Source organism: Suillus discolor (genome assembly GCF_016758755.1).
Source record: "Suillus discolor strain FC423 chromosome Unknown F5147scaffold_204, whole genome shotgun sequence".
NCBI lineage: Eukaryota > Fungi > Basidiomycota > Agaricomycetes > Boletales > Suillaceae > Suillus > Suillus discolor.
This window is the reverse complement of record NW_024541451.1, coordinates 7,867-31,571: the sequence shown is the minus strand read 5'-3', so window position 1 is coordinate 31,571 and position 23,705 is coordinate 7,867. Positions and strand designations below refer to the sequence as shown.

General features: G+C 41.5%; 3 protein-coding genes across 3 annotated transcripts; all 3 read left to right on the top strand.

The window, feature by feature from the left end:
• Positions 1–3,020: 3,020 nt before the first annotated feature.
• Positions 3,021–3,282, top strand: F5147DRAFT_782369 (uncharacterized protein; the record flags this gene model as incomplete). The annotated part of the gene is made up of 2 exons (XM_041442752.1): positions 3,021–3,132; positions 3,188–3,282. 2 exons carry the CDS (start codon positions 3,021–3,023, stop codon positions 3,280–3,282), a joined length of 207 nt encoding a protein of 68 aa, XP_041284557.1.
• A 1,843-nt stretch (positions 3,283–5,125) lies between these two features.
• Positions 5,126–5,551, top strand: F5147DRAFT_525622 (uncharacterized protein; the record flags this gene model as incomplete). Its single annotated transcript, XM_041429980.1, has 1 exon — positions 5,126–5,551. A coding segment is annotated over one exon (426 nt), but the record flags the coding sequence as incomplete, so codon positions are not given.
• A 6,319-nt stretch (positions 5,552–11,870) lies between these two features.
• F5147DRAFT_782366 (uncharacterized protein) lies at positions 11,871–12,356 on the top strand (the record flags this gene model as incomplete). The annotated part of the gene is made up of 1 exon (XM_041442751.1): positions 11,871–12,356. One exon carries the CDS (start codon positions 11,871–11,873, stop codon positions 12,354–12,356), a length of 486 nt encoding a protein of 161 aa, XP_041284555.1.
• Positions 12,357–23,705: the final 11,349 nt, after the last annotated feature.

Below are 23,705 nucleotides of genomic sequence, written 5' to 3'. Positions count from 1 at the left end.
CGATGTCTGAGATACTGTCTTTGAGAAAATGTTCAAGACATGTTCTCATAGAAAAAATGTGACATTCAATGGGTTTCAAACCTGTTGCATTCCAATAGAAACAGATTTTGATTCTGTTATGACAACCACTCGGTGTTATGACTGGGGTCATTCTTCTTCACTAAGACCGAATGGTCTCTTTTAGCAAAGCAGTGTTCTTCCTATGAGTATAGGTTCAGAGTATTCGACTAAGGACAGTGACGCTGACTGCCTTAGAATAGTGTTTCAAGACTACTAAGGTAGATCCCTTAGTAGAGCGGATGCTCCAGGTAAAACCTAGTAGATTAAAGTGAGGAAACAACATGATAACTACTGTGCTTAAATAGTCCATATGGAGCACATAGACCAAGCTGAGAATGGTAGGTATACAAGTACATATGGGGATATCAAGAGATAAGGGCTGTGCATAAAAGATGGAAGGGCAATAAAGGCTACGCATAGGAACGATATCGGTTGCCAACACGATAAAAGATCTTGGCGATGAGATGGACAATATATTGGAAGGTGATTGGTCTCTGTATAGTAGTAACAGACAGTGACCATTGTCCAGTGATAGGAGAATAAATGGGGGTGTACTTTGACCATAACACTCGGTCAAATACAACTTTGATCAGCTTGCAAGCAAACCAATCATCAGCATATTTCAAGATGTAATTTCATATTAAAAAAATGTCACAACTGGCAGGTTTGAAACCTGCATGGTCCAAGAGAAACAGATTTTGACTCTGGTGATCACTTGACAATAACATCTTTAGCAGGTTTTGAACCCACACAGACAGATTTAGATTCTGTTGTATTAACTGCTTGCCTAAGACCAGTTAGATGCATCCCTAATGGACTCATTCATAAGTGAATCCTCAAGGCATATTTATCTGCATTCTGTCAGTTCTTTCAATAATATGGTCGCCGTGATTTTTTTTTTAAATTCTACTCTTATCGCAAAAGACATCAGACTTCTTCTGGGCCTCAACTTCAAGACCTATTTATCCAGAAATTGCTTCAAAAATGTACAGATGGCAGACCACCATGGTGGGCTGATGATGTAATGTTAGAACTGACAAAATGCAGATAAACGTACCTTGAGGATTCACTTCTGAATGAATTCATTGGGAGTGCCATCCAACTGGTCTTAGCTGAGCAGTTGATACAACAGAATCTAGATCTGTTTTTGTAGGTTCAAAACCTGCTAAAGATCAAATTGCAAGTGATCATCAGAGTCAAAATCTGTTTCACTTGGATGGTGCAGGTTTGAAACCTGCCAACAATAACATTTTTGTTTTATGAGAATGCACCTTGACAGTTTGAAATCCATTGAATGCTTCATTTTTTGGTTTTTCTTGCAAGAAAGTCATAATAGGGGGAGTCAGAGTTGGTGATCCACACTTGATTCAAGAGCTGTTCTACATTGTGATCCATCATCGGTTTTTTCATTGATGGATCATGGGAACAGTGAATTACAGCTGGATCATTGGAATGCCTCCTGAGCCGCTCCATCTTTTGAATTGTGTTTGATTCTCCCCATCCCAGTAATTAAATTTGTTTTTATTTAAATAAATACATATGACAAGTCACTACTGCAAAATAACACTCGTCTCTGAGTCCAACTCTAAACTTAATCAATGGCAAAAAAGGCCGCTGAGCAAGCTCCAGATCAAGCACCAAAGGCACCCAAGAACTCAAGGAAATGTCCGTCGAAGGCCAAAGGTAGTAAAAAGGCCAGCAAGAAAAAAGGAAATGCAAGTGATAGCGAGCTGCCAGTGGATAGCGATCATGATGGTTAGTCCAAACTTGAAGATAAGACTGATATTGAGTACGTACCTCCGAGTCTGGGCCAATTTTCACCTTTGTTTACCTATGACTCATTTGAGTCCAGCTGGACCCCAACAATGAGTGCTGCTCTCTGTTACGCACTCAAATAGATCTGTTATGCGGAGCCCTAAGAGGGGCATCATCCGCTAACGTTCATGACGTAACCGGAAGGATCCGGTATAGCAAGTGAGACTGGCGACGACGAGTCGGCAGTGATCACAGTATGCACGTGTCACGTGACTTCTAAGACGGATGTCTTTGAAGTCGCTCAAGGTAAGGACAGTCTTGTCCGAACGATGAGGTCGATCGAGGTAGACTTAGTCGCGATGAGCAACTAAGAAAAGATACTAGAGACTGAAGCCAAAGGGGCATTTAGAGGGAAGTATGTTCTAGGGAAGATTGAGTAGATTCAAGTTAGAGAATCTAGTACAGGGTGACCGACTACTTATACTAAGTGGAGAGGGTTAAGGGCAAGGCTACCTGCACAGTAGGTAAGGGTAAAGGGGAAACGAGAATGGTATAGGTGCGTTGGCAACAGAGCCGGATTAGTGATGGGTGGTCGAATGTGGAATGAGACCGATAAACGTTGGGATGGACCAACGGTACGAATACAACATGTGGGAATCCGCAGTCAGAAGGAGCAGAAAGAGGAAAGCCACATTGGTGGCACAAGTCAGACCGAGTCATAGGTACGGGACCACATTGGTGGTCGAATCAGAGGGAGGAACGTGCGTGCACGTGCGTAGAGGCGGGCGATGCGAGGGACGGGAACGGTCCCGAGGATCCGGTCAACGGAAAGTCGGTAAAGGAGGGCGAGCCGGTAGGTGGTGAGGGCAAGGACGAAGGGAAAATGATAGGGGGGCCACGTGACCGATGTTACTTGTAACACTCTCCTGTCTGCCATCATGGACGCCACAAATATCAAGCAAGGGCTATTTCCTTCACCTCGAGCAAATCCACGGACTGGTGGCAAGACAAAGGCAGTGTACCACTGGGCCATATGTGTCACACTGTTCAAGAACCATCCGGACTATCATACACCATTCTCGCATGCCATAACTCCCAAACAGAAAGGCACTTGGGCTAATAAGATTAAAAATTGAATCAAGAGGTAAGTGTCATCCTGATGGCATCAAGTGATGCGTGCACTTACTACTATATGGTCCTGCAGAATGTCCGAGATCACATGCAAGTACATGGACGAAATGGGCGAGACAGGTGTGGGCATAACTCAAGAAGACGAGATTAATATGGATGTGAAAAATTCATTTACAACAAAGTGGGGTGCGTACCTCTATGACAACCAGCTACCTACCGTTCAACATTTTTTTCATGCCAGCAATTATTAAAGAAGCATGCCCATGGTTCTTTGACATGTGGGAGCTTATAGCTGAGCGCCCAAATCAAGTTCCCGTTGGTCTCGGGCACAGTTAGATGGACTATGACATGTGTCATGAGTTCCAAATACGAATCATTATACCTTTCTAAATTTGAAGTCCTTTAAGCACACAAGTATAGCACCTGTACCTAAAGATAAACCTCAGAATGTATTTATAGTCGAGGAAGTGCCTACAGCGTCTATTGTAGAATTACCGAACTCCCCTATACCTAAATCATGTGAATTAACAGAAGAAGATGACATCATGCCATGTGACACTCTTGGAATGTTCCAGAGTCTTACTGCGGCTGCAACACATGTTATGACATCATAGCTATATATAGAATTGTATGTTACCTTTAATTATTCTCATTGGTTAGTTAGTTCATACTCAGTTTCAATCTCCGTTTCAATATGTGTATATAGGTAGTATGTCGTAGTTAGTAGTTCTTTAGTTCAAACCTCTTGTATCTCCAAGTGAGCAATCCAAGACATACCTGCTGCCTTATCCTCATTGTGATCTTTCTGTGTTTGAGTCCTAGTCTCTGCCCTGCATTAATTCATTTAAGGGGTTGTGACGTTAGGTTTGAACTATAGGAGACTCCGACTCTCACGTTACACTCTTGCACCTCTCTTTCTCTTGCTTGGCCGTGTTGGAATTCTCTCCACATTGTCAACCAAGACAAAGCCGTTTATTACTTTGCCCAGCTTAACTGCTGCGACCTTTGATTCAGAAACCTCTCCCCCTTGCTCATTTGAGCACATCTTCATACATATCCTTTCGTAGTTAGTAGTCCTCTACCAGGCCCTGTGTTACTACAGCCGCCAGTAGATGGAGGTGTTGATGACATTAGGCATCTCGCTACAACTTTGAGTGCTGGCCCAAGACCCTGCCTGCTCAATGTTACTATAGTTTCCTTTCACATATCTTTTCTTCACACATATGTAGGTGTTCGTTTCGAGTTTAGTGGAACTGCCTAGGCTCTATTTTTGGCTTTTGACCTACGAGGATTTAGAAACTCGTCCTAGTGAGACTCGCACGTGTAAGCTTCGGCTGGAAGCATGATAACTTGTCCTAGGCCTGTTCCCTCAGAACGGAGATTGCCTTAGACCCTAGTTTTTCCCACTTGATTGAGTATAGCTTCGATAATTTTCCTAGTTAGTAAATAGGGAAGATCAGTTGGGTTGATTAAAGAGCCCTTCTATCCTGAGTACATGGTAGATCCGATCAGATATTGGGGACCGCTCAGATTTCTGTTTACGTACTTCTTTTCCACTTTCTTTTTCATCATCTTTCCTTTTCGGAAGAGCCCTTACAAGCAGCTCTTCAAAAAACAAGACATCAGTGAATCGGGTTCCAGAACACAACTGGCACTATGTCTGAACCAACCTTTCCCCAGACGAATGAACAGTTCATGCAATTTGTCCACAATCAAATATGGGCAAATAGCGAAATCCTGCTCGGGAAGATTGCAGAACTAGAACACAAGAATCAGGAACTTGCAACCAAGAATGGAGACTTGGAATTACGTCTCAAAATGCAAGAAGACGAAACCCTGAAACTTGCTACACAACAACCATCGTTTGGATCTGCTGGAGCAACGATGCTCACATCCACCCCAAACATAAAATACGCTTAAACCTTCGGACTTCACTGGAGAAAAGGACTCCATTGATGCTAAAGTATGGGTAGCCCAAGTAACCCTCTACATGACACAATGGCCGACCATCTCAGACAAACAACGTCTCTCGGTCATGTTATCATTCATGAAGGGATCTGCTGGCAAATGGGCCTGGAAATATATCAGTGAACTCACAACACTGACAATAGAAAAATTCGATGAGGAGTTCACAGCAATGTGGGACCAAGAGGACCAAGAGGGCAAGGCAATCTGAGACTTGGAAGCTTTAAGACAAGGCTCCTCGTCAGTCCCAGAGTATGCAGCCGCTTTTAAACAAAAGGCTGCACACACATCATTTTCCGACTACAACCAACGCCAGAAGTTCAGGACAGGACTTCAAGATCGCATCAAAGTCCAACTTGCGCATGTGCCATACTCGGGTAAAGACACCCTAAAGAAGTTGATAGAGCATGCAATCCAAATTGGACGCAACTTCAAAGAGTTAGATGCAGACAAAAAAAAGACTACTTGGTGGATCCCGAGACAAGGCCCCAAGACTCCTGAATACAAGGCTGGTCCTAGTAAAGACAGTGACACCATGGACATCGACTCCGGCAGACAGAGGGGAGCTCCCAAGCCCCAAGGAAAGACTGGATCTTTCAAATGTTACCGCTGCGGAGAAGAAGGCCATATGGCAAGAAACTGCAAAGGCACGCCAAAAGTGCAGGTGAAGGCTACTACAGTGCCACAAGCAGATTCAATGCCATCTTGGTTCAAAGAATGGGCCAAGAAAGAAGGCAAGGATTTTTAGGAGGGTCAAAGTCAGGATCTGCGGATTTAGACCTGAACAATCATTTCTCCATCTTATCTACGTTTTTGGATGTATCAGAAGTATTTATTAGATCCAAATCTGAGCATTTTTACATTCTGATTTCGTTGAAAGGAAAGAACCAACAAGCAGACATGAAAGCCTTGGTAGACTGCGGTGCTTCAACATTATTTATTAGTGAGAAGTTTGTAAAGAGGAACGGAGTACACTGCTGTAAATTATTAAGACCTATTCTGGTGAAAAACATAGATGGCTCATTAAATGCCACTGGATCAATGACTCATTTCGCCGAGCTAAGCCTTAAAATCGGTGACCATGTCAAGGATAAAGCAGCCTTCATGGTTATGGACTTAGGAAGCGATGATGTTATTATTGGCATTGATTGGCTAAGATACCATAACCTGGAAATAGATTGGAATGCAGGACACTTCACATTATCTCGTTGCCCCGTTAAATGTAATACTAAAAAAGAACAAAGACAAAAAAATAGAGAAAAAAGAAAAGAACAAAAAAAAGACAGATAGTGTGCCAAATCTGATTCCCACAGAAGAGGATGATGAAGAAGACATGGCGATGAAAAGGGCAATGGTTGAGGAAATAGAAGATAAAGAGTATCCTAGAGAATGTATCAAATACAAAGCCTCAGTCGCCACAGAGCAGAAGGTTGCAGAAGAAGCAACAAAAGTGAAGAAGTTGGTTGAAGAAATGGTTTCTGACTGGCTTCACGAGTACCTGGGAGTTTTCTCAGAAGAAGAATCTGAACACTTCCCTGAAAGAAAGAAATGGGATCATGCGATAGATCTTAAAGATGATGGCAATCTTCCGCCAAATGCGAAACCATACCCCTTGTCACCCAAAGAAATGGACACTTTAAAAGATTGGTTACAAGCCAAAACTGCACTGGGACGTATTAGAGACTCACAATCTCCAGTAACAGCACCTTTCTTGTTTGTGGCCAAAAAAGATGGCAAGTTAAGACCAGTGATGGACTATAGAAAGCTCAATGAGAAAACAGTCAAAAATGTGTACCTGCTACCGAGATCTCAAGATTTAATTGATGCTTTAACTGGTGCCATGATGTATTCCAAGATGGATGTACGATGGGGATACAACAATATTCACATGAAAGAAGGAGATGAGTGGAAGGCGGCCTTCAAAACACCGTTTGGTCACCACAAACCAACCATAATGTACTTTGGGTTAACAAACTCCCCTGCCACGTTCCAAACTATGATGAACAAGATATTCAGAGATTTAATTTATGGAAAGACTGTAGTGGTCTATATCGATGATATCCTCGTGTTTATGAATGGCAGTAAGGAACAACACCAGAAGGTTGTAAAAGAGGTTCTTAAACAACTAAAAGAGAATGACTTATATTTGAAGCCTGAAAAATGTAGCTTTAAACAGTCTAAAGTCGAGTTCCTTGGGTTGATAGTGGAAAAAGGTGGTGTTTCGATGGACCCTGTAAAGGTAGAAGGAGTAATGAAATGTCCTGTTCCCAAATGCATCAAAGACATACAAGTGTTTATGGGTTTTGCCAACTTCTATTGAAGATTTATTCTTGGGTTTTCGGACATTGCCAGACCAATGAATGATTTGCTGTGAAAAGATGTCAAATGGGACTGGACGGAGAAGCAACAGAATGCCTTGGATGAATTAAAAAGGCAATTCACAGAAGCTCCAGTCTTAGTTATGCCGGACGTTGAGAAAAAAATGAAAATAGAAACTGATGCTTCCAACTATGCAACTGGAGCGGTTCTATCTCAACTGATGGAAGATGATTTATGGCACCCAGTAGCTTACTACTCGAAGTCGATGAACGATGCAGAACAAAATTATGACATCCACGACAAAGAGTTATTAGCAATCATTTGAGCGCTGGAGGAGTGGAGGCACTATGTGGAGGGAAAGCCCCAACATGTGGAAATCTGGACAGATCATAAGAACCTCGAATATTTCACGACAAGTCAGAAATTGACAAGAAGGCAAGCCATATAGAGTCTATTCCTGGCGGAGTATGAATTTACGCTCCAACATAAGCCTGGTGTAGTCAATGACAAAGCTGACCGTCTATCTCGGAGAGAAGACCACAGAGAGGGGGGTAGAAAACGACAATTCCAATTGCGTTTTGTTAAAACCAGAGTTTTTCACTGTAAAAGCTGCTAAAAGAGGTCAAGTTCTAGTGCAAGGAGAAAAGCAGTTGCTGAGAAAGATAAGGCAATGTACAGAACGAGAGCCTGAAGTCACTAAAGCACTAGAAACACTACAAGCAGCACTGGTACAACTATGCAGAGGGATTGAAGAGTGGAACGTGGAGGATGGATTGGTGTTGTTCTGAGGATTAGTCTATGTTCCAGAAGATAAAGAGATTTGCTGAGAGATATTGGAGTTGTTTCACGACTCTCCACCGGCTGGACACCCTGGACATGCTAAAACCTTAGAGCTTATTTCCAGAAATTATTGGTGGCCTTCAATGACAAAGTATGTTCATGATTACGTAGATGGCTGTGACAGATGCAGACAAACAAAGATTCATCCAATGCAACCACATGGTCCGCTTAAACCAAATGAAATACCAGTGGGACCTTGGCAATCAATCACTTGTGATTTGATAGTAGATTTGCCTAAAAGCGAAGGGTTTGATAGTATTTTCATTGTTGTTGATCGATACACCAAACAAATGCATCTTATGCCTACAAAAAAGGAAGTTGACGCTCGAGGAATCGCGAAACTTTTCTTAGATAACATATGCAAACACCATGGAACTCCGAAACAGGTGATATCGGACAGAGGAACACAATTCATCTCAAAGTTTATGGGACAGGTGTCGAAACACCTAGGCATAAAATGGAACATGTCAATGGCTTATCATCCTCAGACAGACAGACAAACGGAAAGGATAAACCAAGAAGTAGAGCAATATCTGAGAATGTTCACATCTTACCGCCAGAATGATTGGGTAGACTGGCTTTCAATAGCAGAATTCGCTCACAATAATTCTGTCACTGTAACTGGTCACAGTCCATTCAGAGTACTCTACGGATACGACCCAGAGTTTACTTTTTCACCGATTTCCGATTCTAAAGTACCTGCAGCTGATGAATGAGTGGATGTAATGAGAGAGGCAAAGGAGGATGTGGAGAGTATGCTGTGGATGGCGAATGAGTGGATGAAAAGATTTTATGATAAAGGAGTCAAAGATGCACCACAGTTTGAAAAGGGAGACATGGTCTGGCTTAATGCCAAAAATATCCATCAGAAAAGACCAAATAAGAAACTCTCTGATTGATGACTCGGTCCGTTCAAAGTACTAGAAAAAACGGGCGACATAAATTACCGCCTAGAGTTACCGGTGAAATATCAGATCCATCCAGTATTTCATGTGGAATTACTTACCTGCCATACTCCGTCGACCCTAGTCCAAAGACCTCCACATCACTGCCCGCTGTCTTCTTAGATAGATGATCTATAGATAAACACCTACAAAATCAAAAATCTCCACGGTCAGCGATTCAGACAAATACCAATGACTGATAACGTGGTTGTTCGTGGGTGGCTGTTTACACTTCCCCAAGCTATGTTCAGACAAAAGTACTTCCTGTGAGGTCAGTAGCAATACCAGTCAATCCAACAGTATGGATGCAATAGAAAATAAAATAAACAGAATATAGTCAGCCCAACGGTATGGTGATGACAAACAGAAATTGATTCACTCCAACGGTATGGCAGTGTTTAGAGAACAGAGAAAAGTCAGCCCAACAGTATGGTACTGATAAAAGAAAGAAATAGATTGATAAGAGAAACCCTTCCTTCAGTAACAATGCTTCTTGTAATAAATTTACTACAGAAAGTCGTGCGAAATTATAGCAATCACCCCCTCAGCACAAACAGGTAGAATCAAAGGTCAGGACTAATCAGTGATCAGTAGAACTCTTAGTTCACTATTGAACCTGCTGCCAAGGAACTCACGATGAGTATTAAACAGAATCAGGAACGGACGTCCTTGGATTTCAGTACCAAGTCCCCTATTCAACAACTAAAGTCTAGCAGACAAAGAAAACCCTGGCTCAGTATCACTACTCAGATGAGTGAGGTCAAGCGTCACTATCAACTTCTGAAGTCTTCCCACTAAGCCGGTGCTTAGATGGACGTAAAGACAACACAAAGATCTTGAAACAAATTCAGACAATAACACTGAGACGTGAACGAACTGAACAGAAAAAGAGACAAATGAAAAGAAACAAACAAACAAAGAAACAGAAAAAGAAAGAGAGAAAGAAGAAAGAAAAGAAAAGAAAGAGACTAGAGGTTCACCAGTAGAAAATCAAAGAAAAAGTTTGCTCACTGTTGAGCACAGTGAGCTCAAGATATTTCACAGTTGTTGATGATGAGCTAAAGGTATTGCTGGATGTTGCTTACAATGACCTCTCAGTTAGTTGCTTAACAGCTCTTGTCACTGTTGTTGATACTGATCACACTTCACACTCAAATTTATTTTGTGGGGCTTAAAAGTTCCCTGTATGCATATTTTTATTGGCAAAAAGTGGGGTCTTATATAGATAAATTAGGGTGGCTGTGCTACTATTTCCCACGTTCTAAGGGAAATAGGCTTAGTCAGATTGTACCAATACTATTGTACTGTTAGTCATGTGCTTTATAATTTGTGTCATCAAGCTTTAGTCATCTCAAAAGGTTGCTTTGTCATGATTTGGTTTAGGGTCATAGGTCACCTGACTGTTAGAGTCATATAACTTAGTATCATGTGACAAATATTAAGTAACAGACTGATTATGTTATTTGTTGGTGTCTTGTTATGATGTTACTTTATTGACCGTAGAAATGACGCGAGCCATGTATTTAGAGTGTTAAGAAAGTTCCCACAAGGCAAATTATGCAAGAACTATTTTACACTGTTACTTGACATGTGTGGGATTCAGTCTGAGCCATTGTTATTGCTGACTAAGCAGAATTTACCGCAAAATTAAATATACAAGAATATTCAGCCTATCTGAGTCTGTCTGAGAAATGAAAATACTATCTGAACTGCAGTCTGAACCATAAAGTAAAGGAAGATTGTTCATAATGATTTCTAGGGTATCGGGCTCGTGAGAGAGCATTAGTCATCCATGCACCGAACCGGTTTGGTGCAGGTCACCGCCGCCAGAGATCGTATCAGAAGGCAATTCTGAATGGATAGTGCGAAAAGTCCTAGACTCGAGACTGCATAGATCCAAACTCCAATACCTAGTAGAATGGGAAGGATATCCAATTGAAGAAGCAACATGGGAACCTGAGGAAAACATAGAGAATGCACGGTTGAAAGTTCAAGAATTTCACTGGCAAAATCCGAAGGCATTGAATCCCCGCAAAATCAACAAGTCGGTGTTTGAAACCAAAGAGTTTTTGGAATGGCATAGAAATTTTATTTGTCCCAATGTCTTTCATGATGACGCTCAACCTAGAGAGGGGGTAATGTCATGAGTTCCAAATACGAATCATTATACCTTTCTAAATTTGAAGTCCTTTAAGCACACAAGTATAGCACCTGTACCTAAAGATAAACCTAAGAATGTATTTATAGTCGAGGAAGCGCCTACAGCGTCTATTGTAGAATTACCGAACTCCCCTATACCTAAATCATGTGAATTAACAGAAGAAGATGACATCATGCCATGTGACACTCTTGGAATGTTCCAGAGTCTTACTGCGGCTGCAACACATGTTATGACATCATAGCTATATATAGAATTGTATGTTACCTTTAATTATTCTCATTGGTTAGTTAGTTCATACTCAGTTTCAATCTCCGTTTCAATATGTGTATATAGGTAGTATGTCGTAGTTAGTAGTTCTTTAGTTCAAACCTCTTGTATCTCCAAGTGAGCAATCCAAGACATACCTGCTGCCTTATCCTCATTGTGATCTTTCTGTGTTTGAGTCCTAGTCTCTGCCCTGCATTAATTCATTTAAGGGGTTGTGACACATGTCAGTTCTGACCGTTGGCAGCTCTGAACCCAATAGTGGGTTTATGTCTGATGAACCAGATGTTTCAGAAGGCTTTGATGAGCTCGATTGTAACAAGTGGCCATTGTCAGATTTAAACAGCGCTGCTGATGAAGTGCCCTCAAAGCGAAAGGCATTGGTGATGAGTGGAGAAAGGTAGGGTAAGAGTAGTATTACAGGTCTCAAAATGGGCCCACAACCTGGGATGTCCAAACCTGCCACCACTAAGGCCCCAAAGAATCCAGTGAAGAGACGAAAGAAAGATGAATTTGCCGAGATTGCACAAGCAGAGGAAGTGACTAGACAGAAAGAGCTTGAAGTGGCCAAGGTGAGAATAAAGAAGGACACTGTACAGGCAAAAGCAAAGTTGGCAAAGCTTGAGTTGGAGAAGGAAAAGTTGGCCTATGCAAGGGAGTGGCGACAAGAGAAGATGAGAATGTGCCTTACTACTATGGAAGGAACGAGCCAACATCATGGATTCCCCGAATTCAACATGCACAATACCTTTCCCAGTCCTTCGAGCAGTTCTCACCCACACTTGCCATATCCACCAACTTCTGCATATTATCAGACACCCTCATCACCTGCCGCTGAGTCTTATGCAAGTGAAAACACAGCTAACACAGCTTCCAGGTCATTTGATGCATCATCCATCATTTTCCCATCAGATTAATCTCATTCCAAGTACTTAGTTCAAATCCTGTGCTCGACTACATAAAAACTAAATGTCCCCATCTTCTTCTAAGTCTTGCTGCCTTTGTTTGTAATCCTTTGCTCTGAACAAACAATGTTTCAACTGCTCGCGTCGGGCTTTGGCTTTGCAGAGACATAACCCACTGGCTGGGCCTTGCAAGACACTAGGAAGGTTTGAATGACTGTCGGAATCGGAGTCTGATGAAAGGCCTTGCACTATGAAAGGATCTTCACTATCAGAATTGTCCCTTTCGCGCTCATCAGCCTTGCATTGCATTGCAAATGCATGAAGGCCAACACACTGCAGTAATCCAGTATGTAGCAAACTGGTGAGATTTCTTGTCCTTGATTCTTACCTGAAGACCTTTTAGCGACTGAAAATGTCCCTTCAGAAACCCAATAGTGTGCTCTGACCAAATCCGCACCATCGACACATGATTATTGAAAATTTCATTCTGCACAAGGTCTTTCTCGGGTTTCTTGTACAGAGCAATGATCCATGTCTGTAACTGACTGATGTAAGTTTCTGCTGTACACCACATGAACAGACAACTTACCAGATATGCAGAGTCTGCCCAGACAAATTCTCTGTCATCAAGCAGGGTCTCGTGCTCCTGGGCAAGATGGGTCTCATCCCATGCTGTTGAATCATGAGTACTTCCCATGTGGCCATAGCTGAAGTCGATGATGCGAAGATTGGGTAGCGAAATAACCTGAAGTATTTTAGCTTTCAATTTTCATGGACAAGATTGACAAATACCTGTATGTTAAGGGAGTAGTTGCATTTTCGATCGAAGTTACTTTCTCCATACCAATGAGGCCTGATCGTATAATGGAATGAGTGTGCCATCAACAAGACACCAACCATCTCGCCATGCTTTATGCGAGTGCATTTCAACCCACAACTTTGCATCCTCTTTCTCTTCAGCAGTCGGGAAACGCACAGCCTCTTCCATGAAGGAACGACGCAATATGGCAGTCATGACTCGCTTCGTAATTAGTGACATGGAGCCATGGCCCCCTCCTGCCCATTGTGCAACTGGGGATTGACCAGCTGCATTACCATTATGACCGAACTGGAAAAGAGTGATGGCGAGCTGCTCTTTGACTGACTGCTGAGGATTATTTGAATTATTGAAGAATACTGCATTGTCCTATATCTTTGCAACAATTTGATCGAAGGTATGAGGATTTATGCAGAGAATTTCACGGAATTCAGCTGGTCATTCGAATTTCAGGACCTCAAGAACATGCGGAAGGTGAGAGGGGGCTTTGGGTATGGGCTTGTTGCATGGGGCATCATAACAACATGCATATATGTCCTCATAGGTGCGTCGAACATGGTGGGATAAACGAGTAGTATAGTATACTTCAAGTCCAACTTCTTCCTCGTTGTCAGCATCATTTGCCAAATCTGAGTCTAGTTCAAACTCATCACTGGAAGTTGAGTTACCACTGTTGTCTTCATCTTCAGAGGTGGAGCTTTCGGATATGGAGGTGCCTGAGTCAGTGTTTGAGTCAGACAATGAGAATGATGGTAGGCTTTCTGACTTGGAGCTTGACGATTGATATGGTATGGTAGAGGGGGAGCTTGATGAGATCCTGACACAGCTAGCAAAGTATGCCAGCTTCGCGCAGCATGATGTCGAGCATGTTTAAATTGAGCAAGGCGAATACCTGATAAAGGTGCTGAGTAAGTTTTCAACCTGTCACTGTCTAGGTATGAAATGGGGCATTATTGCCAGTGTATTTGAAGCCTGAGATGGAGAACAGTAGTAGACAAGCTGAATATAATTACATAATAAATATATGTTCAAAGGGAGCAGAATTGTATAGTTGAATCAGGGGTGGTCAAAGTTGACTACGATTCAAGGACAATCTAAAATTTTGAATCGACCTCTGAATCGTATTTTGGATCGAGCGTAAATCGCCAACTCTGACTTCCCCTAATGCCACCCAGAAAATTAAGGCCTTCTGATTCATTTTAAGATTCATGTGGGAAATAGTGAAGGTGTGATTTCATAGAATAAAAATAACAATGTTGTCATTGGTAGGTTTTAAACCTGCACAGTTCAAGAGAAACAGATTTTGACTCTGTGGCAGTGCATCCAATTGGTCTTATAGCTAAGCAGTTGATACAACAGAATCTAAATCTGTTTGTGTGGATTCAAAACCTGCTAAAGACAAAATCTACAAGTGAACATCAGAGTCAAAATCTGTTTCTCTTGGACTGCGCAGGTTTGAAACCTGCCAATGATAACATTTTCATTTTATGAAAAAATCAGACCTTGACATTTCCTCATGAATCATGTATGTGTTTTTCCTGGATGAACATATCTTGACATTGACTCATGTGTACTTTCATGTTGTAGCTCATGCTCCCAAACATCTGCTTTATATGATGTTTGTGAATGCACTTTTCTTTGTCCAAGAACATCTCTGAGCTCCATATCACATGGCTCCACATCCTGAGCACAAATGCCTCAAATCATGCTTTAGGGTTTCTATAGCTTTCATCCCACTGCCATGTGGATACATATGTGTGTTCCATATTTGATCCACAAGGCTTTGTTGATGCATGTCGATGAGCGTCTTGATGATCGATTGCAGTAAAACCAGGTCTTATGGCTTCATTACAATCTCCATTAAACATTCTTTTAGAATAGGATTGCAAAAACTGAGACCAGTGTCAAGTACTAAAGATGAGAAAGGCTCGAATACAAGGTGGGCAGAAGCAAGAAGCATGCATCATCTCACCTAATTTGCTCATAGACTAAACTCTAGGTTAGCCTTGTGCCTCAGCTATCAGCTGGCAAAACAAAAAAATTCTGCTGTAGCAGACTCATATCATTGTAGGCTCATAGGATCCATATTTACAACTCACTTTCAGGCTTAGTTTATACACTATTATTCTCCCAACAGATTTTGACTCTGTTTCAATGTTTACTTGGCTAAGACCAGTGGGATGGAGCTCTCAGGAAAGTATGCATGAGTCAATGTCAAGGCGTAATTTCATAGAATAAAAAATGTTATCATTGGCAGGTTTAAAACTCACAAAGTTCAAGAAAAACAGATTTTGACTCTGATGACAACTTGATCTTGACTAAGACCAATAAAGATGAGTGTCTGGGATACCATCTATCAGCAAGTATTCAAGGAATGTTCTAATAGAAAAAATGCGACATTCAACAGGTTTCAAACCTGTTGCACTTCAATAGAAACAGATTTTGATTCTGTTATGACAACCACTTTGCTAGACACAACTCTGATCAGCTTGCAAGCAAACTGACAATGAGCATATGTTAAGGTGTGTTTTCATAAAAAAATAAATTTTATCATTGACAGGTTTCAAACCTGCACAGTCCAAGAGAAACTGATTTTGACTCTTGACAATATCATTTTTAGCAGGTTTTGAACCCACACAGACAGATTTAGATGCTGTTGTATCAACTGCTTGGTCAAGAGAAACTGATTTTGACTCTGATAATCACTTGGCAATATCATTTTTAGCAGGTTTTGAACCCACACAGACAGATTTAGATTCTGTTGTATCAACTGCTTGGCTAAGACTAGTGGGATTCACTTCCAATGAACTCATTCAGAAGTGAATTCTCGAGGCACATTTTATCTGCATTTTGTCAGTTCTTTCAATAGCATGGTCACTGTTGATTCTTTTATTCTGCTTTTTTCCTCTAGAAAATCACCAGAGGCAAATGCAAGTATTTTTGATGCAAAGTTCAATATATGACCAAAGTCTTGATGCAAACTTGGAATGATAAGTACAAGAGCAATTCAATTTTATCCAAAGGTCTTGACTTGGTTGAAGAAGAAGAGCAGATTACACATCAAACTTTCAAGTTCAATCCTAATGACCTGGGAAATGAGGAAGAGTACACATCTGTAAAGACTGAGATTCAAAAGAGCTATCCAGTGATTATTCACTTATGTGTAAGGTTGAAGTGCACTGTATTTGAGATCTTTTATCATCATGCTCTGCTCCTCTCACTTTTTGAAAGTGCTGTATTGCAGTCTGTATTTAATTCATCTGTTCAGCTGAGGGAAAACATTGCGAGTGACAGAGAATGGTGGACTTGCCTTGCCTTGCAGATTCACTTCTGAATGTTTTCTTTCAAGATGAATCTAACCAGTGTTAGTCAAACAGTTGCTGCAACAGAATCCAAATCTGTTTCAAATCTGTGCATGTGGGTTCAAAACCTGCTAAAGATGAAATCACTAGTGATTATCAGAGTCAAAATATGTTTCTCTTGGAATGTGCAGGTTTGAAACCTGCCAATGATAAAATTCGTTTTTTTTATAAAACCGCACCTTGACACATGCTCATGGTCGATTTGCTTACAAGCTCATCAGAGTTATGTAAGTCACTTCTGAATGAGTTCATTGGAAGTGAATCTCACTAGTCTTAGCCAAGCAGTTGATACAACAGAATCTAAATCTGTCTGTGTGGGTTCAAAACCTGCTAAAAATGATATTGCCAAGTGATTATCAGAGTCAAAATCAGTTTCTCTTGAACTGTGCAGGTTTGAAACCTGTCAATGATAAAATTTATTTTTTTATGAAAACACACCTTAACATATGCTCATTGTCAGTTTGCTTGCAAGCTGATCAGAGTTGTGTCTAGCAAAGTGGTTGTCATAACAGAATCAAAATCTGTTTCTATTGAAGTGCAACAGGTTTGAAACCTGTTGAATGTCGCATTTTTTCTATATGAAATGGTCTTAGCCATGAATTTCACCACAATGAATTCAAAATCTGTTCTAATCAAGGCCTACAGGTTTGAAACCTGTCAAATGATATATTTTTTCTGTCTGTTTGATCTTTTTTAATGAATAAAGGCTTGGGTGGTGAGCATGCAGTGGGGGAGATCATTAGATCTAAATCGGTAACATGAGATCACTGATAAAACAATGATTGTGTCTTGAACACCTTAAAGCAATTGTTGGTTTAGATTCAGATTTAGAGGCTTCTCATGTTACCACAAAAATATCAGTGCTCAGGCACCAGTAAATTGATGCTCTTATGATATGGTGATCTCCATCCATTTTGGCTAACACTAGTTAGATGCATCTCTAAACAAATCATTCAGAAGTGAATCTGTAAGGCAAGTCTATCATTCACAATGTTCCTCCTCAGCTAAATAGATGAAATAAATAGTGGGACTCAAAGTACATTTTGAGACTCGCTAAAATACCTGGCTAACCAAAAATTCTAGATGGGTTTGGCCGGCATCACCAAGTGGAGCTTCAATATTGATGCCTCCTGCTCGCCAACATGTCCGGCATTCTGCAAGGCTATAAGCCAACTCTCGAGCTCACCTAAAGGCGATGGAGGTGCCCCCACAACTGCCTGCATCTAGTAGACTGAGGAAAAGGTCAGGTGCAGGGGTCCAATCCGAAGATAATCATTCACTGGACCCAACCCTCAGACCTTCATTGTACTGGATACCCTGGTACAACACATCACCACTCACTCTGCGGATGCCTGCATTCTGTTCTACGAGGGAAAGAAATCCTCCGCTACCAACAACAACAACTCGGAGGAGCGCTGTAGAGACTGACATCTCTGTGGCCTCGAAGAGAGCTAATTCTACAACACCCTAAACACCTTCCAAACACAGCGCGACCCATATCCCATTCTGCGCACTTGGTGCTTCGTCGGCCACTCATGCGCACAGGTGCTTCGGTCGTGCATCGGCGCATGTATCCTCGGTTCCATCGCTCGTCCTCCGTCCATCCATTCCATGTCCGTTCGGTTCGTCGGTGCGTATTCCTATTTTATTCTCATGTATTCTGACATATCTCCGGCGCTTGCGCACATATTCCGTATGTTTCGTCATGGACCCTTATTACATATCACCACGTACTCGCTTCACTTTCCGGCTCGCTTTAGCGCTTGACAGCAGCTTAACGCTACTTAGAATATATATATACCTTGCCTCAATGTAGAATGATTATCTTCTTCTTCCCACACATCATTGGACTCTAAGTCTAAATCTCCATCATATCCACCGACCGACACTAAGCACCAGAACTCATACAAGCGCTGACCCGCATATTCTTATACACGAACATCGCCTTACCCATCCTCCGACTCACTTAAGAGTCGCTGCGCTCCACCACCCGCACGCGCGCTTCGCTCTCACTCAGCGCGCGCCATCGCACTTGTTGTTCAGTAGCGCTCCTCAGTGCTTTCGCTTACCGCGCTTCGCTCATTGTCGCGCGCCCCACCAGGCTTATCTGACAGCCTGGTTCAGTGTTTCCCTCCACTATTATATATAGAGGAACCTTCTCAGTAGCAATCCCCTTGGGCCGACATTAGATTCGCGCACAGAGGACCATCTGAGTATATCTCATACCACCCACTTTCTATCATTCTACATTCCTCACCTACAGCGTGCTTGTGGGAAAGATAAAGGAGAGATCTACCAAGCATTAGCCAAGCTCATCTTCGAGAAGGACACTGAGTATTTGGTGTCATATGCTGAGGAGCCAAAAAAATTTGATCTGGCTGTTTGCCATTGTGTAACCACGTAAGTTGTTTCTATTGCTCATAATTCATAGCCACTGATTTGATTATTCAAAGTCTCAAAAGATTGTTCAAGGAGCAGCTCGATAAATTCCATCAGACTGGCGCTGGTGTCACTCCTCTTGATGAAAATGGGGCTGCTAATCTACACAGTAAGTCTTTTTTTTCGCTGTTCTTTTGTATTTGATTCAACTTATTTGATTTCAGAACAAGTATTACTCGATTTTCCGTGGTATGATTTACTGCACCCCTTTTTATTCTTTAATCCAATATGGAAACAACAATCTTGCTGGGTGGCAAGAAAAGGTTGGGTCAAGCTAATGCCTAGCTGCTATGTCTAAACAGATGTGTTCGACCCTAAAGGAAATTGCTACTAGAATGATAATGGATATGTGTGACCTGAGGGCGCGTTAAGCGTGGGAAAATAGCGGACAGGTATGAGCGAGGTGTAGGAATGTATCTGAGGCTATCCGAAGCACGGGAACACGTGGCCGGAGGTGCGGAAAGTGCGGGAAAGTGCAGACAAGGTATAGGGAAGTTAAGGAACAAGGTTTGGAGAGAGTGAGGGCAAAGGTATATTGCGAGGTAAGGAAAGTCTAGGTATAGAGACCTAATAGGGGCTAAAAAGCGCACACTACAAGTGACTACTTTGAAGGTAAACCTATAGGGAGAGGTATCCTGTACGAGGGAAGTGTAGTAAGGAAATAGTCCCTAAGGAATAGTCAACTTATACTGTCTAGACTCTCACTTGGAGAAGGAAGGGATAGGAAATATAGGAAATATGTAAGGACATGTAATAAGGCTGCAACACATTTTACAAGCCTCGAGGTAAGGAAATTCACATACCAATGGGGTTTGGATGGACAATGGATGGACGAGGGACTTTCCTAATGCGTTTCTGAGGTATCTGAAGCGCGGGAACACGCGCCCGATGCGCAGGAAAGTGCAGGTTCGGCTTCACACAGGGGTTACTTGATGTATGAGGGACAGATAAGGATAGGGAAACTGATAGTACTCTATGCTCTTTGACACATATATGAAAATAGCCTGTTTCCTGCCCAGCGCGGGTCTGAGCGCCACACTGACATGCAGCATGAAAATATTCACCTCCCAACCGGGAGTTGATTATGCAGCGGCCTTCTACGCGCTCATTCATCCATGTGGGGGGGGCTGGTCCCTCAGCTCACCAACATGCCTCTAGCCCTCAGCCCCCTCCTTCACAGCACCCTTTCCCTCCTCCTTTGCAGCAGTTTTTATTGGTCTTTAGTCAAGTTGTCACCAGAGTCAAAATCTGTTTCTCTTGGACTGAGCAGGTTTCAAACCTGCTAATGATAATATTTTTATTCTATGAAATCACACCCTGACATTTCTTCATGAATCATTTTCTCAAAAACAGTCTTGGCCTTGTTATTGCCACAATAGATTCAAAATCTGATTATCCTAGACTGAGCAGGTTTAAAACCTATATAATTACATTTGTTTTCATTGAAATATACCTTAAACATTTGCTCATGGATGGTTGTCTCAAAAATTCATCATAACCAGTCTTAGCCAAGTGGATTCACTTCTGAATGGATTCATTAGGAGTGCATCTCATGGGTCTTAGCCAAGCAATTGATGCAACAGAATCCAAATCTGTCTGCATGGGTTCAAAACCTGCTAAAGATGAAATTATCAAGTGATCATCAGAGTCAAAATCTGTTTCTCTTGGACTGCGCAGGTTTGAAACTTCCCAGTGATAATATTTTTATTTTATGAAAAACTACTTGGCTATGACAAATGAGATGAAACTATCAGGATCGATCCATGTGCTGGCTTTTATCACTGGGAGGTTTCAAACCTGCGCAGTCCAAGAGAAACAGATTTTGACTCTGATGATCACTTGATAATTTCATCTTTAGCAGGTTTTGAACCCATGCAGACAGATTTGGATTCTGTTGCATCAATTGCTTGGCTAAGACCCATGAGATGCACTCCTAATGAATCCATTCAGAAGTGAATCCACTTGGCTAAGACTGGTTATGATGAATTTTTGAGACAACCATCCATGAGCAAATGTTTAAGGTATATTTCAATGAAAACAAATGTAATTATATAGGTTTTAAACCTGCTCAGTCTAGGATAATCAGATTTTGAATCTATTGTGGCAATAACAAGGCCAAGACTGTTTTTGAGAAAATGATTCATGAAGAAATGTCAGGGTGTGATTTCATAGAATAAAAATATTATCATTAGCAGGTTTGAAACCTGCTCAGTCCAAGAGAAACAGATTTTGACTCTGGTGACAACTTGACTAAAGACCAATAAAAATAAATATCTGAGATGCTGTCTATGAGCAAATATTTGAGGCATGTTCTTATAGAAAAAAATGTAATGTTTCACTGGTTTCAAACCTGTGGCACTCCAATAGAAACAGATTTGGATTCTGTTATAACAACCACTTGGCTAAATGCAGCTCTGATTGGCTTGCAAGCTGACTGACCATAAGCATATGTCAAGGTGTGCCTTCATAGAATAAGAATAAAAATATTATCATTGGCAGGTTTCAAACCTGCACAGTTCAAGAGAAACAGATTTTGACTCTGGTGATCACTTGGTTAGATTCACTTCCAATGAATCCATTCAGAAGTGAGTACTCAAGGTACATTTATATGCATCTTGTCAGCTCTTTCAATAGCATGGTCAGTGTTGACTTTTTATCCTACTCACCATGGTGGGTCCATGAGTGAAAACTGACAATGAAAGGATCATACAGTGTATTTTTGACACAAAGTTCAATATATGACCAAAGTCTTGATGCAAACTCGGAAGGATAAGTATAATAACAATATAATTATTTCTAAAGGTCTTGACTTGGTTGAAGAAGAAAAAGAGCAGATTACAAATCAAACTTTCAAGTTTGATCCTAATAACCTGGGGAATTAGGGAAAATACAAATATATTAAGGCTGAGATTCTTCATTGTGCTTATTCAAGTGATTGCCAGAGTCAAAATATATTTCTCTTGAATTAAGCAGGTTTGTGATCTGTATAATGATGTGTCTTTTGCATTAACTCATGATTCATCAAATTCCATCATTTTGGATTTCATAGAAGTTATTGGCGGGTTTTAAACCTGCACAGTTGAAAAGAAACAAATTTTAATCTTAAAATCTGGTGATGACTTGACCAAAACCAATGAAGATAAATGTCTGAGATGCTGTCTATGAGCAAATATTCAAGACATGTTTCTAGAGAAAAAAATGCAACATTCAACAAGTTTCAACCAGTGCACCTGGGAGTTGGGGATGTTGGTGTTTGCAGTAGTAATGATGTTGTTGCTGGAGATGTTGGAGAGAGAGGAAGAAAGGGGGTTGGAAGGGGTTATACACCGCATAGGTGTCACCCAGCGCGCCTGAGAGGTTGCTCGCTATCATCCACGATGAGCTTACAAGTGAGACTTAGCACACCGACCATCGCCAGAATTAAAACTCGGATTCAAACTCCGCTAATCAGTGCACATCAGTTAGGGGGGAATGATAAGGGAATCACCCCTTGATCTCAAGCTCAAGCTCTCATTATGCATCACAAATTCAGCTGTAAAGATCTCCTTCATGCAGTTGATACAGCTGCACTTTCATTGGCCCAACTCCACTACCAGGAGTTACTAGAAACTCAGGAGTCCAGCTCTGATTTCACCTCTGATTCTGACTCTGATTCACAATCTGATTCGAGTATAGACATCACCTCTTCACCAACTCTTTCCTCCGACACCTCCAGTGAATTTTCTGATGAATCTTATAATTCTGAGGATATCATTGCATGTTATGGTCGACTTCAGTACCAAATTGAAGCTCTCTGTGATGAGATTGCAAGGGCTCGCATACTTCACAGACTGGATGAACCTCCTCCATGAGCCCCCCAGCTGCATGTCCTTATTCATCACGAGGAACATCACCCAGATTTATTTCGGCAGAAGCTACATGTTGACCCTGTCATATTTGACAACATCCTTGATCAGATCTCTGATCATCATATCTTTCATAATCAATCCAACAATCCTCAGCTTCCAGTTTTCATCCAGCTTGCTATCTTCTTCAATCGTGCTGGCCACTATGGCAATGTGATTTCTCTTCAGGATGTGGCCCAATTGGCAGGTATAAGTGTTGGGTCAGTTTTGAATTGCACTAATCGTGTCATGATTGCACTGCTTGACCAGCATGACAATTTTGTTGGTTTTCTGCATCCTGATTCTGAGGACGCTGAGCTTGCTCGGCAATATGCGGAGTCCAAAACTTGTTCTGAGTGGCACAATGGCATTCTAGCCATTGATGGCACTACAATTGACCTATATGCCAAACCTGCCCATTTTGGTGAGACATTTTATGATAGGAAATCTAACTATTCTCTTGGCTGTCGGGTATTTTTTTTCTCTCTCTTTCATGCTTCACAATTAAATAATTTTTAAGGCAGCTGTTATGTCTCACAACCTTATCATTGTTGATTATGCCCTTGGTTATCCTGGAAGTGTTCACGATGCCCATGCTTTCCGATCCACCCGTCTCTATCAACAGCATGAAGCCCTTCTTCCAGATGACCATTGTATTTGGGCTAACAGTGCATACCCACTTGAAAAGTGGTGCATAGTCCCTTTCAAAAAGCTCCACAATGGAAGGTTGACCAAGGACCAGAAGACATTTAATTATCATCTTTCTAAGATGTGTTTACATATTTGTGATTTTTGTGATGGTTACTTTTTATATATAGGTTCATGTACGTGTTGAGCATGCATTCGCCACTCTCAAGGG